Source organism: Ursus arctos, unplaced genomic scaffold (assembly GCF_023065955.2).
Source record: "Ursus arctos isolate Adak ecotype North America unplaced genomic scaffold, UrsArc2.0 scaffold_7, whole genome shotgun sequence".
Classification (NCBI taxonomy): domain Eukaryota; kingdom Metazoa; phylum Chordata; class Mammalia; order Carnivora; family Ursidae; genus Ursus; species Ursus arctos.
Window position 1 is genome coordinate 9,090,485 of NW_026623089.1, and position 20,158 is coordinate 9,110,642.

The 20,158-nt window shown below is 39.6% G+C and overlaps 1 protein-coding gene across 7 annotated transcripts in view; it reads right to left on the minus strand.

Annotated features, from left to right (window-relative positions):
- The window catches only part of PLEKHA1 (pleckstrin homology domain containing A1), a 56,554-nt gene that overhangs the window by 14,173 nt on the left and 22,223 nt on the right, over positions 1–20,158 (minus strand). For 3 of the 7 annotated variants that reach the window (XM_026494318.4, XM_026494314.4, XM_026494319.4), the window contains exons 4-8: positions 20,004–20,049; positions 13,784–13,881; positions 7,653–7,778; positions 3,520–3,663; positions 1,890–1,958 (exon numbers count right to left, since the gene is read on the minus strand). In XM_026494318.4, coding sequence (XP_026350103.2) covers positions 1,890–1,958; positions 3,520–3,663; positions 7,653–7,778; positions 13,784–13,881; positions 20,004–20,049 — 483 coding nt within the window. The remainder of the gene's footprint in view (positions 1–1,889; positions 1,959–3,519; positions 3,664–7,652; positions 7,779–13,783; positions 13,882–20,003; positions 20,050–20,158) is intronic. The other 4 variants (XM_057308515.1, XM_057308514.1, XM_057308516.1 and 1 more) reach the window with 2 other exon arrangements.

A 20,158-nucleotide genomic window follows, 5' to 3' on the forward strand; every position in this document is an offset into this window, starting at 1 on the left:
GGCATGATCCGGCGTTATGGGATCGAGCCCCACATCAGGCTCTTCCGCTATGAGCCTGCTTCTTCCTCTCCCACTCTCCCTGCTTGTGTTCCCTCTCTCGCTGGCTGTCTCTATCTCTGTCGAATAAATAAATAAAATCTTAAAAAAAAAAAAAGAAATGTTAAATGTGGGGGAAATGCACACCTTAGTTATTGATACAGGTAAAAAATTATAAATATATTTACAGATTCCAGCTTTATCTGTTCTCTAAATGCTTAACACGTTCCTGCGTATGCATGGCATCGTTTCCCTCCCTTCTCTGGTTAGTTCAGTATTCTTTCATCTCAAATTTTATAGCATCATGTCTACATGCAGGTTTTCAAAATTTAGTTAATGCTTCCATAATAGTTCTTGTCTCACTATAATTACTGTGGGTGACAGCAGTACGTGTCAATTTCTCTGGCACAGCTGAACTCCGGAAAGGCCAGAACATCACTGACTGTTCTCTTTATTCCCAGGTCTCAGAACAGGGCACCAGAGCCATGGAGGGCTCAATGAATGAATGTCGCATTAATGACTCTTCCCAAGAGTACTGCCATTAATTAAAAGCCATGAATCAACCTATTAACCAAGCACACGTGTAGCCTTCTGAGACACCAAGTCTGATACTTTTTGAGCCAAGTAACTACTATTTCCAGTTGAGGCTCTTCGATTTGACATCTGAGAAAGGCTAAATACCCATGTTAAAATGGCTATTCTTGCTATGCTATGCCAATTTTCATTTATTCAAAAACACTTATTGTCTACCAAGTACCAGGTGCCGTGTTCATAAAAAGGGTATGAAAGAGATCTTCGCTCTCAAGAAGATCACTTACGTAACTGGTAAAGCCAAGCATGCATACAACTACAAAACACAGCGGGAGGTATCATGATAGAAGTGGGCACTGGGCACCACGGTGTGTAAGGAGAAGGCACTTAATCCAGAGTCTGAAAGCTTCCCAGAAGAACAGACACTGAGATGAACCTCAAAATACTCCTTTCCTATTTAAGTACTCTCCTGTCCAATACAGTACCACCAACTATGTGCAACTGTTTAAATTAAAAAATATTAAAAACAATCAGTTTTAATTTTAGAATTAAATAAAGTCAGGTTCCTCAGTCACCCTAGCCATATTTTCAGCATTCATCAGCCACATGTAACCAGTAAGCCTGGCCAATGCAGATATAGACCATTTCCATCAGTGTAGAAAGTTCTACTGGATAGTGCTGTTCTGCTGCCTTCATTCAAATAAAGTATATGGTCTCCACTCAAAGGTCCCATGAAACAGGAAGAGCCAGGACAGACATGTAAGGTATTAAAAAGCATCCAAATTATCCAACATTCTGTTGCAGAACTCAGGCTACATGAGAGGAACATTTTAAATAAGGATGTTACTCAAACAAGAGAGATTTCAATCTCTGATTCCACCTTCAGATAGGAGAAACAGGTCTTATATGAGGAAACTTAAAAAGTCAAACTGAAACAGGAAAAAAAATATTGAGAGGACAGAGGAAAAAAAGTAGAAATACAGAGTTAAAATGTTGACCTTTAGAGACTTAATTCATCCTACAATCTCCTCCAGCTCCCCTTTAGAGGAAATCTGTAGACTAAAGAGTTCTGGTATTTTTAATTCTTTCAAGGTAAATGCCTTTGAAGATATGAGCTTTTTATTTAAGCTGTATTTACAAAATTACCATTAAAACATCACAACCAAATAAACTGAACTGTATGTACCTTTCAAAACCAGAATTATTTTAAAAATAGAAAACAGGACAAGAAACACACACACACACACACACACTTAAAATCACCACAGTGTTAACACTCTTCTCAGACATTTTAAGGCAATATTGATGACAGAACAACATACCAGTTCAGATTTGAAGTAGCCTATTGTGTTTTCATCCAACTGAAAATATCTTCTCTTCCAGTTTTTCATCTACCAGAGATGAACACAGACATAAGACTTCTGTTTCTAAGAATGCCAAATGTTAACAGCCACTTAAATATTCTGATACGAGCCCACAATCAGAAATGTCAAGCACTGAAAAACCTCTCACTACCCTCCCTTGATGAGGAGATACATGAAACTTCATCTCTTTCGCTACGCAGGACTTGAACTCCTAGGTCAAGTTTGGTGGCTTGCGTTCAGCTTGTATCATGTAACTTCATAATATGGTTTCATATTTTTAATGCTCTAAAAGTTAAAAAAAAGAAAAAAGCACTTCCCCATCCCCCAACCCCACAAAGTAAATGACATCAAGAGTTCAAGTTCAAGGACAGGAAATGTTATTAAACCACATTAAGCTCTGTAAGATCTGTAAAACACAAGAACCTTTCTTCAAGTACTTTATACTTAGTAGTAAAGCATCGAACATTTAACAAAGTGAACCTACTTTGTACAAATATTTTTTTTGTCACTGAAATACAGTTATTGTGAAAGCACTTCAGTAGCTCTAACAGTTGTTATTTTAGACCTGGGAATAAAACAAAAAGAAAGAAATGTCTCCCTAAAAACCCTAATTAACACAAGTGAGTCACTGCCTGATGAGACTTATGACTTTACCTGTAGACCTGCTACAGTGAGAGACTCTCAGCCTTTCCCTTCATTTCCCTTGGCTTAAAGGTCAGTAGATTAGGGATGAAAGAACTTGTCCAAGGCTGACCTAAGCTAATTAGAGTTGCCAGAAAGTGATGTGAAGTCAAACAAAACTGCCAGTAGAATTTAAAGTATTTCTTTACTCACAGAATTTTTTTTTAATTTTCAGGACTTTAAAGTTTATTTTCCCATGAAATTCTAATGATTTGGTTCACATACAGAGTGACAAACTTTGGAAAAGTACTTTGGAATCTTAGAAATACTGGTAAATTTACTTGCTTTTCCTACAATGCCCCACCATGGGTCTGGCTGGATGAGAGGATCTGGCTAACCCTTAAGAGCTCTTACTAAGGACCAGGTGCTGTGCTAATACTATCTTAATTTACATCTTTCAAAAAAAAAAAATCTCCAGATGGTAGGTTTTATAAACTAATTTTCCTTAAAAAGAAACTGAGAGACTGAGAGGTTAAGTAAGAAGTTCAAAGTCACAGAATTCAACTGAGGTCAGCCCAACACCAAATGGAGTGAGTGAACCTTCCCCCACCCCACACGCCTGGGCCCCTCTTTTCCTGACAACTCCCTGCTAGAGCTCTCTTTCTCTTTCTTCCAACGGAGGAAAAATTAATAGGAAAGCCTTCTGGGATAAACTGTTAGGAAAGCTCATTTAAAACTAAAGGTCAATGGTAATAAGCATTAACTTATCCAGCCACTCACAGACCAAGAAAATAACAGCACTGAATTATGAACATAGAGTCACCCTATTCTATCTCCTGACTCCCCAGCACCCTGGTCTCTCACTTCGGGTCTTTCAAAAAACAAAGCAAATGACTTGTATGTTGAGAGTTTGCTACCAGAGACTCACTTTTCATTATTTCCGTACATAACGTGTTAAGGTACTCACCACGGCGCCTTGCTTTACACAATAGCCAGCTTTGATGACTGCACTGTCTGGGGGCGGCTTAGGAGTAAAATAGGGAAGATGGCTTTGCGACCGTTTCAAATTATTTCTGTCAATACTTTCACCACATTCATTTACTTCTTCTTTCTAAAATGAAGCAAATAAAGAAATTCTTTTCTTGCTTGTTTAGCTTCAAAGCACAGTTGTATTTCATGTTATTCTAATAGAAAATCATAAAATCTTAGTTCAGTTAGGAACACAAATTTTGAAGTTTTCTAAATAATTTGAGATAATCTTAACGCATCAATGATAATACCATAGATTTCTATTTCTCTTGTTTTGTCCCCAGTGCTTTTTGGGCGGCAGGTGGAGGGTGAAGGGGGTGAACTTCTGATTTTGAAATAATTATACAGATTCACTAATATACGAAGTTGTTAAAAAAAAGAAAAGAAATGTACAGGAGGTCGTATGTCCCCTTCAACTAGTTCCCCCGACAGGGAAACTGTACAACTACAGTACATTACCAAAACTGACAGTGGAACATCCCACAAACTTTACCCAGATTTCACCAGTTTTACACGCACTCATTGGTCTCTGTGTCTGGATCATTCTAGGCAATTCTGTCACATGCAGCTTTGTGTAAAACCACCACAACAACATACAGAAGTGTTCATCATTAAAAGGCTCCCTTGGGCTACCCCTTTAAAGTCCCTATGCCCAATTCCCTGGCAACCTCTAATTTGTTTTCCATCTTGATTGTGCTGACATTCAGGCAATGTGATATAAATGGGTCCTACAGTACATGACCTTTTCAGCTCAGCATCATTCTCGGGAGGCTCATCCAGGCTGCTCCCTGTATCACTAGTCTGTCCCTTCTTCCTGCTGAGTAGCACTGATGGTCTGGACATACCATGCGCTGTTTAACTCTTTGCCTGTTAAAGGGCATTTGAGTTGTTTCCAGTTTTGGACCATTAAGAATAAAAAGTGCTATGAACATTCGTGTACAGACTGATGCAAACATAAGTCTCCATTTCTCTGGGAGCAACGCCTAGGAGTATATATGCTGGGTTGTATAGTAATCACAAGTTTACTTTAAGAAAAAAGTGCCGCATTGTTTTTCAGAGTGGCCATACTATTATACGTTCCCACCAGCAATGTATGAGTGATGCAGTTTCTCCTCGTCCTTGTCAGCAGTCAGCATTTGTGTTATTAATTATCTGAGTCATTCTGAGAGGTGTGCAGTAATATCTCACTGTGGTCTTAATTTGCATTTCCCTACTGACTAATGACAGTGAGCGCCCTTTCTAGAGCTTCTTTGCCACATATGTATCTTTTATCTTTTGGTGAAATCTCTGTTCATGAATTCTGCCCATTTCCTAATTGGATTATTTTTTCACTGCTGAGTTTTGATAGTTCCTTATATGTTCTAGACACAAGTGCCTTGTTGTATATGTGGTGTGCAAATATTTCCTCTTAGGGTGTAGCTTTGCCTTTCATCCTCTTACTGGGGTCTTTCACAGAGCAAACATTTTCAGTTTTGATGAGGTCCAATTTATCAATTTTTTCTTTTATGGACTATGGTTTTGATGTCAAGTCTATAAAAACTCTTTGCCAGCAGATTTTCTTCTTGCTCCTAGAATCTAAAAGTTCTGCAGGTTTGCCTGTTTTTTACATGCCAAGTCCAGTGCTTTTAAAAAAAGATCTAATACACTCATGTTTTCGTGATCCCCAAAGCACTGGCTTCTGTTTATTTATAACATGCAACATGTTATAATCTACAATCCCACAAATCAACCAAACATGTAAGAACTCCTAAATTTCAAGAGAAAAACTGACACTCAAGTCTCATTTTGAGGAATTTTCAACTTGTTGTACATTTAGACAGGTCAACAGCATGAATTATGTTCTTAAAATTTTGTAATCCCAGCACGTAACTGCTACTAACCCAACAGTCACAGAATAAATTAATCAAGCAAATGATATTTGTCATTTTCTTGATAATATAGCAATTAAATGCTTTTACAATGAGTACATACTTCTTTACAAATTTAAAAAGCTACATTACAAAAAGACAAAGTAAAATTCTTTGGGATCTTTTTAATATGGCAGCTGCTATGGAATCTTAGAACCTACTGAATAATCTACAGCAAAATTAAAACACAACAAAACCTTAATTCTGTATACAATTAAAACAGCCAGAGATACAAACTACCATCTTAATACAACGACAGACAAGATGTCTTACTGCTTATATCAGCATAAGACATAAGACAGGGGAAAGCAGCTTAGTCTAGTTCTATCTTAACCAGAAGTCTTGCAGGTTAAAATCATTACTTTTTTAAAGAGTACACACACTCACACAGACACACACAATACTAGCTTATACTTTTATACAACTCTGGTGAAAAATATAAGCTCCCACTAGAGCATGGATTTTTTTGTTCATTAATATACCCTTTATTTAGAATAAAGAAAGCACTAATTAGTTAATTAATGTGTTAAGATTCTCCACTATCACCCTTCCCTGACAGAAGACCTGAAAAATATGGTGCATAAAGTAATTTAAAAGGTTTATAAAGTGCCAAAATCCTAGCAGTCCAAACAGGCACACAGACAAGCGCCCGATGCTGGCAACAGCATTCTATTACCTCAGGACCCGCAGTTTCTCAACAGCTGGTAATTCAATTTGCATTACAAACTCATTCACTCAACAGCAACACAAGAAATTTAACTCATTCAAAAGTTTTAATTTCATTCAAAATTTTTTTATAAATTTATATTTTTCATAGCACTCAAATAAGATATGACTTAGCAGATTAGCACTTTTATGATAGAACGGAGTCAAAATTCCAGTTCTCTGATGGCTGATCTAGGTCAGGTTGTAGAAAAACAGGTTTAAAAAATTACATGTATTTGCAAACTCTTTGATTCAGCATTTTATTCTAGGACTTTATCCTTTAAAAAACTATTCTCCATGTCTCTAAAGTTTATGCTACAAGAATCTTCATCACAGTATTTATGGATAACTGAAAATAGATACCTACTGGTCTCTGCCCCTGGTTCCAGGCACACAGCTCCTAAAACCTTCGTAAATTCCTAAATAATAAGCACTAAGGGCATCTCTTGTTCTAACGCAGTGACTCTGCGTTGGGCTCCTGGATGGCAGCTGGTCATCAGAAAGACCAAGTCATGACTAGAAGCTTGAGACTTTCAGCCCCACCTGCCATTCTCCAGAGAGAGGGGAGGGGCGGGAAACAAGAGTTGATCATGCCTGTATGATGAAGCCTCTATAAAAATCCCAAAAGTATAGGGTTCAGAGAGCTTCTGGGTTAGTGAACACTTGGGAGGTGCTGGGAGAGTCCCAGAAAGGGCCCAGAAGCTTCACGCCCTTCCCATCTCTTCTATCTGGATGTTCACGTGCATCCTTTATCATATCCTTTGGTAACAAACCAGTAAACAGCAAATAAACTGTTTTCTTCTGTTCTGGGAGCCACTCTAGCAAATTAATCAAGTCTGGTGAGGTCGCGGGAACCTCTAATTTCTAGGTCAGAAGCACAGGTAACCTGGACATCTGAAGGGATGTAGGGGCAGTCTTGGAGGACTGAGCCCTTAACCCATGGGATCCAGGCTGACTGTCAGAATTGACTTAAACTGTAGGACATCCAGCCAGTGTAGCAGAATCCCACACCTCCAGTGTCAGTGTGTGGTAGTGTGGGGGAGGAAGAGTGGGTTGTTCCTACTCATATTGTTTACAAAAGGAAAAGGAACTCTGTCCAACAACAGAGGATTTGTAAACTATGGTAAATTCATGGCAAAATGACTAGTCATTAAAAATGATTCTACATCATTTTTAATGACTTGGAAAATGTTTGAGATATAAGGGAAAAAAGTTATTTACAAAGTATCTCCATTTCTGGGGACAAAAGCATAAAGAAGAAAGGCTCAGAGAAAGCATAAAAAGTGTTACGTTGGTGTATCTGTGATTTCCAAATGTTTCACAATAAACACATACTTTTGAATATGAAGTTTTTAAAATTAATTAACTACCATATTAATTCAGTAAAGATGTTCTAGTTTATAACATAAAAATCACTACCCAGTAGGTAAACCGTCATGCAGAATAACCAATGTATTACCTGAGTTGGGGTAATGATAGGCACGCCCCCAACAATGTCAGTTCTGTAAGACACTTGCTTCTTCCCACATTCATTCTGGCGACTTAGGTTATCAGAATGAGGCTGTGAGTCTGACTGCTTTGGTACCTAAAATAATACGTAAATGAATCATTTTGCAACCAGCATTATTTAAGAGACTCTCTTTTATCACAGAATATCCAACTAATCATCCACTTATAAATAACTGACATATATAAAAATTATGTATAATGTACATGTGTGTACCCCTGTACGTTCTCACACTAATGTTTCTGTTTCAGTAATACTTCACAATACAGCCACCATTTACTGAGTGTTTCCTTGGGCAGGTACTATTTCATACCTTCTCCCACTTAATCCTTTGATCAGGCCTATGCATGCGGCGAGTATGTCCACTCTCGCAGAAACAGAGAAAACAGAGGCTCGGAGGCATGAAGAAACGTAGGTTTTAGATCCTGGCTGTACCATGTCCTATTTAAGCTCATGTAACTCTCTTCTACACTAAACCACTATACTATACCTCTTATTTATTAGAGAACGTGACATTGGATTATAGCTCTATGATGTTCTCTCTCCCTGTCCTCCATTCCTGCCCAGGATTCTGCAGCACCCCTGTGGACAGGGATCATGGCAAATCCATCATTACTGGTGTCAGAACAGCCTACTACCGAAAACATAATAAGTATTCAATAAATGCTGAAAGACTGACTCAGTGGATGAATCCAAAATCAGCAGGAAAAAAAGAATAAGATACTTAAACTAGAAGTCAAAATGTTCAAAATAACTTAAAGCTTATTGGAAATTTTTAAAAGAAATTCCAATACTTGTATCAATGATAAATCACTCACAAGAACCTCGCTAAAGTGGAATCAAAGATTCAAAGGCATCACAAATGTTTAACTACATTTTAGCTTTTCTTATGTGGCCTAATCCAGAAACAAGGGACTTGACAAAGCAATATTTCTATCAACTGACTGTTGCATGCTGTCTATCTCTGAACTATAGACTTTCTGGCTATGAATAAAATGTAATAAACTACGCTTGGCACTGATGTGATGTTGAGCATGATAGTTAATCTCTCGCCACTGATTTGAAGGGCATTTGAGGATCTTACAGTGTTTCAGAAACATTATGCCAACTACTTCCAACAAGCACTGTAGTCGTGATGTAAAAACATTTAAAATTAAATAACCTGTCTGACATACAGTTAATCCCTGTTAACGGGGCACTGGCACAGCTCAAGGGGACACTATTCACATTGCAGTCAAAGACCCAAACCATTTATTAATATGATTCCAAAGCAGTGTGGCTTTGCAAGCTTTAACATTCATGAAGTATCAGCCAGGAACATTATTAAAACCTTCAGATTCCCAGGTTGCATACCCAGAAATAACGACTCGGTCAAGCCACGGTGGTGTGCACAAGGCTGCAAGTTCAGCAGGAACTCCAGAGGTTTCTGAGGTATGTGCTTTATAACCCAGCCTGAGAAACGCTACTGCCAAGCCTGCGCGCTCCCACCAGGTCTGGGGAAAAGCAGGTGTACAGTGGTGTCGGCAGACAAAGATTTATGAAATATTGGGCAAACATGCTCTCTGTGTGTCTAAGCTGATCTCAATCCACATAAATATAATTTATGTATATACACAACTTGTCCTTGGGTGACTTCTGCAACTCCTCTCTCTCCCCAGCTTCTCTCCCCTGGTGATGCTTCCCCACAAGGCTTTCTCCCCAGGCCTCGAGCCATACTTACACTACAAGGCAGGTCACTGGCAGAAACAAAAGTGAGGGAAACAGGAAGAGAAATGAACCCTGCCAGGGAATGCCTCCAGAATTCTTCTAAGAGGCTGCACATGTTGGAGCTTTTTAAAGGCAACAGATAATGGCTAGAATTTTACTTGACAAGATTTACATAATGACATGACAGTGAAGGGCCTACAATGGACACTACACACCCAGAAACAATCTAAGGTAGCCCATAATGTTTTGAATGGAGAGCATCACGTATTTCAGTTATGACAGAGAAAACAGGGCCAAGCTATCCCATTAAGAACAGAAAACAGCATTAGAAGAATTTTAAACCAGAGAGCTCAACTCACATCTCAACTGTTAGCTGAAATGTGCTAAGAAGTGACCCGTATGAAGTTAGTCTTTCTTTTAAGAAGTTGAGAGTTTAGTCATTTATGGGCATTTCCTAAGAAAAACCTATAATACCAGCCTAAAAATACATTGAAATTTATACTGATTTTTCTATTTTTCTTCCAGAAATGATGGTATATTAAAAATCCTTCTCTATGCTGTTAAGCCCACTGCTTCTAATTTGTCCTGATAATAAAATAAAATGCTAAGTATGGCATAATTCCAATGCTAGAGCTCAATAATTAACTTAGAACTGTACTTTACAATAAAAATTATCTAAACTGTGTGGTGAGCATTGAGTAATGTGTGGAAGTTTTGAATCGATATGTTGTACACCTGAAACTAATATAACATTTCATATCAATTAAAAAAATAAACTATAAACATTCTCCCAAAACAAGAAAAATATAAGCAAAATACCTACAAATAATACTCTTAAAAATTCTGAATATTAGTCTAAATTCAGCCATTAAAATAAACATATTTTCAGGACCCCCCCCCAAAAAACACCCAACTTTTGAATGAGAATCAGAAAAATGACCTGTCCAGGCAGATGGCACGAGTCAAAGACACTGGTTGTGCGTGCCCTCGTTGCCCCTGACTTTCCCCCCCTCTTGCTTTCTGTCTGTACTGTAACTGCTTTCTGTGAGAAATCTGCATGTATTTTTAGGAGGCATTTGCTTGTGATCCTAACAGTAGAAAAAGAAAAGGTAGTCAGAGAATGAAGAGATGAACAAATTGGAGGAAAATGACAGGGCTTACACACTAAAACCTCAAATGTTCTAATGTGAACTGAGAGCCTTCTGAGGGCTCTACGCAGGAGCTACCCGCTGAAAAGCACATGCACAGAGTAGAAGGCCTGGCATTTGTGGCAGGTTTACCGTTCCGTTAGGACCAAAGTCCCATATCCAGCGGACTCTACTTGTTCCCAGCTGCCAATTAAAAAAAAAAAAAATTGTGGAATTTTGGCCACAATTTCAAAAACACTGATTTCTAGATTAAAATCTAATATTGATTTTTAAATTAAAATCTGTGGTGGGGAAAAGGCACTATTTTTAAACACAGTGGGTTTCTGCTTAGGAATATACCATATACATCTTGGACATTCCTCAATCAATAAGGGACCGGAGGCCACCATATTTATACTGCTATTACTATAAATGAATAGCTAGTTGAATGTATACTTTAAAATTTGATTTTCCCAACTCTAGTCACTGATACTCCCTTCAGGGTTGGTTCCTCCACTACTGACTCTCTTTTCAAACAAGGGGAAAAACTTTTTTAAATGGCAGCCACCAATAAACATTCACATAGAGTTAGGAAAGTAAGGAAAGCCACAGACCGGGTGTCAAAGGACAGTCCATTAAGATGACAGGTACTATAATTAGGAAGTAGTTTAATAATCACCATGCCCTTACCACTACCCCCAGCCATCTCTATTCTGAAACCACATACTTCTAAACCTAATTATGAATTTGTTAAAGTTTTAAGTTTATGTATCACATTGTACTCAGCAGACCACTGTATTACATAGTTGGACAAAATGTTATTTGGAGTGATTCCACAGAAACATAAACTACACATACACTAAAATATAAACTTTATTTTCCAAAGAAATCTACATGTAAATCACTGGCAATTTCCATAGGAAAGTATGACAAATTAGAGAGTCCACACCCTACTACATTTACATGTGTATTTATACACATGATATTAAAACTGGCAAGACTCTTTAAATAAAGATTATTTATTTGAGAGAGAGAGTGTGTGTGTGTGAGCAGAGGGAGGGGCAGAGGGAGAGAATCTCTGGCCGACTACCCACTGAGCGTGATGGAGGAGGGCTCAATCTCAGGACCCTGAGATCAAGACCTGAGCCAAAATCAAGAGTCAGATGCTTGACAGAATGAGCCACCCAGGCGCCCCCCCGCCCGGCAAGATTCTTTAGAGAAAAAAATTAAATGTACCTTATGTAAGCATGGAAAATTCTCTCATTGCTATCCTGTAAGTTAAATGTTTTATTTAAGATTGATCTTTAGTAAATGCTATCAATTCTATATTCACTTTAACTCACTTTAATAGCACTACATTCACTTCGTTGACTAAGGATTTCTGTATCTTTTATGTATTCCTATTTTCTAAACATGAATTACAAAAGCATAAAATATATAAGCATGAATATCAACTGATTTAGCTTAAACATATAAAAATTTCAACTGTAAAATAAAGCTGTAAAACCACAAAAGCTGATATTCAAAAGTCTTTATACTTTGGAACATTACCCAACCTCAGTTTCTCTTGCATTTGAATAAGCTTAACAGTGTCACCTGTAGAAGATGGTTTCACACTATTAATAAATTAGAGACAATGCAAGAACCTCCAAAATGGCAAAAAGCCTGAGAATATTCACTACTTTTTCTCTTGAAGCACTAAGAAACCAGTGCTGCTTATTATTTTAAATTGTAATAAATGAATTAATTCAGTAAAGTCACTACTGTCTTTTTAAAGAAAATTTCACATTAAAAGTATATATATTGAGTTAAGAACAATTAAAAACAATTTGTTAAGACCTTTTAAGAACATGTACTCGTGAATCAGCTCAAAAATTGCTTTCCTGAAACTGCACAAACCTAAAATAACTTCTGCTTCATGCACAGATCAGACATACTGCGTGGGTGTTCTCTGCCATGTGGTAACAAGCTGTGCTGGGGCAAGACAAAAACTCCGACTTCACTCTGTGAACAGCTTTAGTTACATTAACTCTTTATTGTGTTGTGATATAAATATGGAATCATTCATTTCAGACGGCAACTATCAAGTAACTAACATATGGTGACTTCCAGAGCATATGTCTTTCGAGGGTTGAGTTGTTCAGGGTCAGTAAACCACTGCACTTTAGTAGAAACACACTTCAATTTACACAAACCTCACACAGGAACTCCTTCCAGATCCTCTCCATGCAGGCCTCTATGTGTTTCTCTACAAGTGTGTAATGAGGGAAAAAGCAAGGAGAGGTAGGATCAGGGCACAGAACCTATCCACTTACCTATCATCATCAGTAGTAAATGCTCTCAGAAAAGTCTGGTTTTTGCTTTAGGAACAAAAGAGTAGGAAAGTGCTCTTTTTTTCGGGAAGCAGTAAGGTGCTGCGCTTCAGGGTCGGGCTCCAGAGTCAAACGGCTGGGTTTGGCTCATGGCTCCACCACTTACCAGCTATGAAACCGGTAAAAGTTACTCAATTCTTCTAAGCTTGCTTTTCCAGATAATTTGGGTAAAACCTGCAGGGCAGGGTCTGGCACACTGCAGATAATCAATACACATTCCTGTTCATCAGAAAACCAAAAGGAGAAATGCAGGTGGCAAGCAGGAAGCTGGGGCACAGAAAAGGTGTGCAACAACAGCAAACCCTGAAATCAAGGAGGAGGAGGGGGCCAGGCAGGTTTTAGAGCCCGAGACAGACTCCCGGGACCATGTGGGCAGGACCCTCTGGCCGCCACAGCTCTCCAGATCCACTCCCTATCCCTGTGCCTCAGTCCCACTGCCTCACCTCCGCTTCCTGCTCTTCTCTTCAAATTCTACCCTATCTGACAGCAATCCTGGCCATGGCCTGGAAGACAGGAAGGCCGACGCCCAGTAGCTGGGTCGGTGGCAGGAAGCCCCTTATCCTACTCAGGAAGAAAAAACATCCTCAACATGCATTTTCCCCTAGAAACATTACTGTATGCAATGGTTAAAATCTACACTAATATGTATCTTATTAGGTACATAATGGGTTCAAAAGGCATTTATGTATGGGCTGTTTTTAAGGGCTGATAGTCACCTTGTAGAAGGAAATATATTCACATTATAAACAACTGCCTTTTAAACAAACTTGGAGTATGCAACCTGTTGGTAAACTGGAAACACTCAGTAGGTATATTTTCAAAATGTAAAGATTATTTCCAGACTTTAAAAATAAAAAAAACAAAAACATATACTTACTGTAATTTTTATAGCTTTGTTCAACACATTTACCCATTCTACTAGGTCCTGCTGATCATTAGCTTGTAGGAAATATTTCCTCATCCCTGCATTCATAACTGTTGAGAGAAAAAATAAACTACAACACACGAAATTTTGCACTTGTTACATCTAAATTTATGTTTGCAGCTACTTTCTGAAAAACCATGCTAGTTCAATACTGTGACTCTCTTGGATTTCACAAGATCATATGTAATAATCTGTTTATCACTCAATAACATACTTTTAATGGCCATGCTTTTCATGAAATGGAAATACAATATATTTAGCCTATTCCCAAATGATGGACATTTAGGCTATTTTCAATTTTTGAAATCATATAAATTATCCCAATGAAACATCATGTACATGTATCTTTCTGTACTTAGGTTATCAGTTCTAAAGGATAAATTTAACACAGAAGTGTTGGATCAAAGGGAATTCACCCTTAAAATGTTTACAGATATTGGCAACTTGTCTTTCCAAAAGGTTGAACCCATTTACACTCCTAACAAGAGTGTATGCAAAGGCCTGTTTTGTCCAGTGCTCCACACCAGTCCTGATTATTAGCACCTATGCTAGTTAGGGACCTTGTATTCAGCCCCAAGACTCTGTGATCCTGGAGCTGGGGTCTGCAAACAGTATCTCCTAGGACCCCTTGCCAGCTCGGGCCATGTTCTGCTAATGGGAGATACTGATAGATTAGGTGTGAGGGAGGTGGGGAGAGGACACTCTCTCATAGGTTCCTGATACCACTGCCCTCCCTCCACCAGCAGCAACATATACGAGCTACTGCTCCAGGCACCCCTCACTAGCTCCATCCTGGCCCCCTTCCAAAGTCTTAGGTTCTGGTGATACCACCTCTTCCCCTTTGGTCTCTCCAGCCATGTGGGTGATAGCAGCCTTAACCAAGTCCCTGTAACAAATACCCCAGGGCTTGAAATACCTAGTACAGAGTGTTTTCCTGACCGGACCCTGACAGACACAGCAATCTCTGAATACCTAATCAGTGAATAATCATAGCTTGCTTAAATGTGAATTTCTTTGATTAATGAGACAAATTACTTTTATATGTTTCTTGGTCATAAGAATTCGTTTTGCGAGCTTTTCTTTTTTTTACCCATAGTTCTCCTGAGTATTCATTTATTTTGTATTGACTTGGAAGAGCTTTTATATCAATCATTTCTGTTTTATTTCAAGCTCTTTTCCCAGTCTGTCATTTGCCTTTTCACTTTGCTCAGGGTATCTTTTATCAAACAGAAATATTCTATCTTTTTTTTTTCCTGTGATGATCTGAGCTTTCACATATTTAGAAAATCTCCCCAACTCAAAATTATAATAAAGACCTTGATATGTTCAGCACTATGTCCTTCATGTCTTTACATCTAAAATCTTAATGCATTTGGAACTTCCTGTGCCATTTAACTGATACACAACCTATTTAGTGACTATCTACTTATATAAGGCAAAGCATACCAGCATGCACAGTTGTCTACAAACTACCACAGTCAACTCTTGAATTAAAGCTTATTAATTATACTTCATGTGCATTTACTTTTAAAAACATACATCTCATTCTAGGAGCTAATGCACCTGCAGAGCTACACTCTTGCAATTCTGAACTATAAAAATAACTTCCAAAGTCTCCATCAGAATATTAAACGACATACAAGCACTCAGTTGAATATGACTAAGGAAAGGAGGAAATGAAAACCCTCAAGGAAAAAAAGTTATTTCTCAAATGCACAGGACTTTGACATTGGAACTGAGACCAAGACACTAAACCAGAGTGTCCCTGAACTGATATGAGGATCTGAGCAAGGAAGTCAAATAGTCCCTTGGGAAGTGCTGTACGACAACTAGTCTGGAATCTAAAGAAATTTAAAACACTGTAAATCAGTTCTTTTATATCTTACTAGAGACTGGAAAATTATAAATGCCATAAGCATAAATTAAGATAAATGAGTAGCACTGTAGGATGTATGCTAACACACCGCTTTCATTTTTAATTCCTATCAATTGGCAAAGCACCCTCTCACAATCTTGTTCCAACTCAGGCTGAGGCTGAGCTCCCCACCCCCCGTGGCTTCTTCCCCTCACACTGTTCCGAGCATCTGCCTGGATCATCCGTGGAGTCTGAAAATCTAAGCACTTGGTACAACACTACCTGCTACAAAGCAAGTGCTCCATACATCTGTTTTTGAATGAATAACATTTATATATATAAGGACTTCTTTTAACGGAAGAGAGGCAAATACACCTCTCAAAAAGATTCTTAGCACACCTTGCAGTCCAAACAAAAATTCAGGTGCTTATTATTGTATCTAGTGCCTGGCAGAAAGAGGCATAATGATATGACGGGAGGGGGGAAAAAAGGGCCTGGAGTCCCTCAGACCTGACCAGCTCATGTACTTAACTAGCAATGCCATCCTGCAAAACCCGTGTAATCTCTCTGAGCCCCATTTTCTTCATGAATGAAATGGATGCAACCCATCCGTTCCTTGAGGGGTGGAGGTGAGAGATGTAAAGAAACTAAGGACAGTGCTTGGGCAGAACGGAGATCATCATCTTCATCACCATCATCTGGAGATTTCCAAGTAAGAAAGCATTATGGAAAATGTAAAGCAAATTACTGAGAAGTGGCATATTAACAACGCTGGGAGGGCGGCGGGGACACAGAAAGAAAACACACTGGAATAAAACAAAATTATATAAAACCTGTAAGTTGCCATGCTTTTAAATCAAGGTGGTTTTTTTTTTTTTAAGATTTTATTTATTTATGTGACAGAGAGACAGCCAGCGAGAGAGGGAACACAGCAGTGGGAGTGGGAGAGGAAGAAGCAGGCTCCCAGAGGAGGAGCCCGATGTGGGACTCAATCCCGGAATGCCGGGATCACGCCCTGAGCTGAAGGCAGACGCTTAACGACTGCGCTACCCAGGCGCCCCTAAATCAGGGCTTGTATAGGGTATGAGGACTCCATCCCAGAGGCTTGTGTTCCTACTACCTTTTCACTAGAGTACTTCATTTCAAACCTTCACCATCAGAGTGAACATATCAGATGGGCAAAGGCCGAAGCGCAAACATGAGTCTGACTGCAAACAGGTACTGTCTCACAACCCAGAAGCAACGTAGGTGATGGTTCCAATGTGGTTACGGAACGCATGGTTATGCGACCCTGTCACATGACTTCTTTTGTCCGTTCTCTCTCTTCCCTCCATTCCTTCTCTGTCCTCTCCTCTTAGTCAGATGGCGGACTTTCTTAAGGGAACCTCTATTTTTCTCATTTCTCTCCTCTCATCTTTGTCTCTGTTCTACTTTTAGATTTTGACTTTTTCTTCTGAGTTTTGCATTGTCTTATGTCCCTTTTCCTACTTGACAGTTCTCTCTCCTCAAATGTCATATAATCTTGGGCTGTCTATTCATATTTAAAAACAAAGTACTAAAAAACTGATTGGAAGCTCTCCTGAAGATATACTGGGTTGCTAACTGCTGGACTTCACTACACGGCAAACTCCTCCAGTAGAAACGCCCAGATGTCAGCACCTATGGCTCTCTTCTCTAGGGTATGCAGACTCCCATCCCATTACACCTGGCTGCCTAGTGCTCCAGGACTGGACACAGGAAAAGGGTGCATTCAATGCGCAGATTTCCACTTAGTCCTCCTATTTTCAGTTTCATGCCTCATCCCTCCCCTTCTCCCCAAGCACAGAGCCTCACTGACTCTATTTCTTTTCTTTTTTTTTAAGTTTTTATTTAAGTAATCCCTATATCCATCATGGGACTCAAACTCATGACCCCAAGATCAAGAATCATGTGCTCCTCCAACGGAGCCAGCCAGGCTCCCCGCTGATTCTATTTCTAAAGATACTACACATGCCATTTCTTGCTGGGACGGTGGAAAGGCAGCTGACACAGACTTCCAAACGAAGTCCCTGTCTTCAGTCCCTCCTCTTGCTGCATCCCCAGACAGCACCCGGAACCTAGTTCTCTCTGGAGTTGGGGTGGGGGGCAGGACCCTGACAGGCCAGTTCTTCACGGCCTCTGCTAGGTTCTTTTACATTCCTCTGTGCCCTTCCCATCCGTACACACTGCGGGTTACAGATGTCTGCCAGGTTCATCAAAGACGATTTGAGCGTTTCTTGTTCTCACTTGTTCTTGAGCAATCGGAGATGAAATAAAGGCAGAAGAGTCTTCATGCTGCCATTCTGAATGGAACTTAGCGGTTCCATTTTAGGGGCCTCTACCTCCCTCCCTGAGGGCAAGCATTTTATGAATCTCTTTTCTATCCCCTCTAGTAGTAAAGACTAAAAAACTACTGGCAAACCAAAACTCTTAACCTTTGATGCCAAGTTCAATCACCCATTCTAAATACTCCGATAACTGAATGTCACATCTATCACCACACAATCCTATTCCTTCAAACCACAGGTCTGAGATTTAAAGACTTGTCAAGAGTATATACTTTACACATTCTAAAACAAAGTTCTGTTACTTGACTTACCCCCACTAGCTTGTCATTCACAAGGCTCTGAGGAATTTTCCTATTCAGTAACCAAAATTATAAATTTGTAATAAATACATAAATTTTTCTTAGTTTCTTAGTGGTGGTAAAAGCCTTACAGAGGAGTCTCTGAACAGCTACTTTACGTCCTGCTCATATCCTGTTCTCTTACTGGATGTACGTAACGGCCACCAGATGTTACCCCTAACAAAATGCCTAAGAAACCTGCCCTTTACAAGCAAAAGAGAACACGGAACTTTAACATCAATTCTCCCTCAAGAGGTATCTTACTTTCACTTAAAGCATGCCAGCTGGCCACTCTGAATTTTGTCCTTTCCATCACTAGGGTCCACTAACATACTGAGGGCACATCAATTCTCCCAGCTTTAACTACCACCCACTATCTTCACGGTTCCAAATTTGTCCATTCCTGATCTTCAAGCTCCATCTAGTCCTCGGTTATATCACCACCACATTTCTATTTGGATGTTTCTCTGCCACATCAAACTCCTTACCATTTTACCCAACCCAGCTCTCCTTGACTCATTTCTTTACTGAAAGTGAACCTACCTGAAACCTCTCTCTTCCCACATATCCAGTCACCAAGTCCCTTCATGTTCCCTGCTAGTGTCTTCTCTCCCCCCCACCCCCCGCCACTACCCAGATTCAGGCTCTTAGGTGAGGATAAGTAGTTCGGAAGCCACTGAACTAATCTACCTGCATCAAAACTCTATCCAGGCAAAAAACTCCTTTCACCTTATGTCAGCTTTCTAGATGCTCTCTTATTTCTCACCTCTTGTTTACACACACACACACACACACACACACACACACAATCACTTCTCAACATGTTACACCTGGACTCCTACCTGCCCTTTTACTTTCTGGTCTGTCGCCGTTTGTCCCCAGCAGCTTCACGGAGTGGCCAGGTGCCAGGCACTCCACGCTCTTCTCCCCTGCATGCCTCTGTCTCTGTCATCCCACCCCTTGTCTTCCCAGTGGGGGAGGGATGATCAAGGGCAGCTGGACACCGACTCCAGTATCTCCTCACCCAGTGTGGCTTCCCCCGACTCCCCAGTGAGGATCTGAAGCTCATACTCTGTGGTTCTTCAATGGACTGTACACTCCTTTATCTACTGACTGTAATAAAGGCAATGATACTGCCACTGGGTCTGTCTGTGAGACAAGCAGCCTGTGACACTCTGAAGGGCAACGACTGCTTCTTGTTACTCTCGCAGCTCCAGGGACCAGCAGAGTGTGCACATACTAGACATTCACTAAGTGTTTGCTGAACAAGTGGATCAGACACCCTCAACTACCTCTACCCCCAAACTGTAAACTTCTCACTACCCACAAGCTGAAAACCAAATCCTTTCCATTATTTATATATTTATTACAGAATAATACAAGGTAGAAAGTTAAAAAATTACTGGAACTCTCGCTGGCAGTGATCACTATACATGGCAGATAAGGACTACATCTGAGGCGGCTATGACCGGGATGGACACAGGAAAGAGGCGTCAGGGGTAGCGGAGTTTCGTTTCTTCACCTGGATGGTGGTTTCAAGGGAACTTCCCTTAGAATAATCCATTAACCCATAGGTTTGTGTTGTGTGGTTTTCAGGAACTGTTTTCTTTCACGGTATAATGTAATTGTGTTAGCCAAACTTAAATTAACAAACATAAAATATGGCTACTTACCAAAACAGAACTCAGCCTTTGGCCTTAGCTTAGTTGCATCACTAACCTAACAAAAAGGAGAAACGAGTCACTCACTTCTTCATATGCTACTATAACCAACTTCAAATGCTGCATGAATGTCCACATGTATGATTTCCCAATAATAACATGCATTC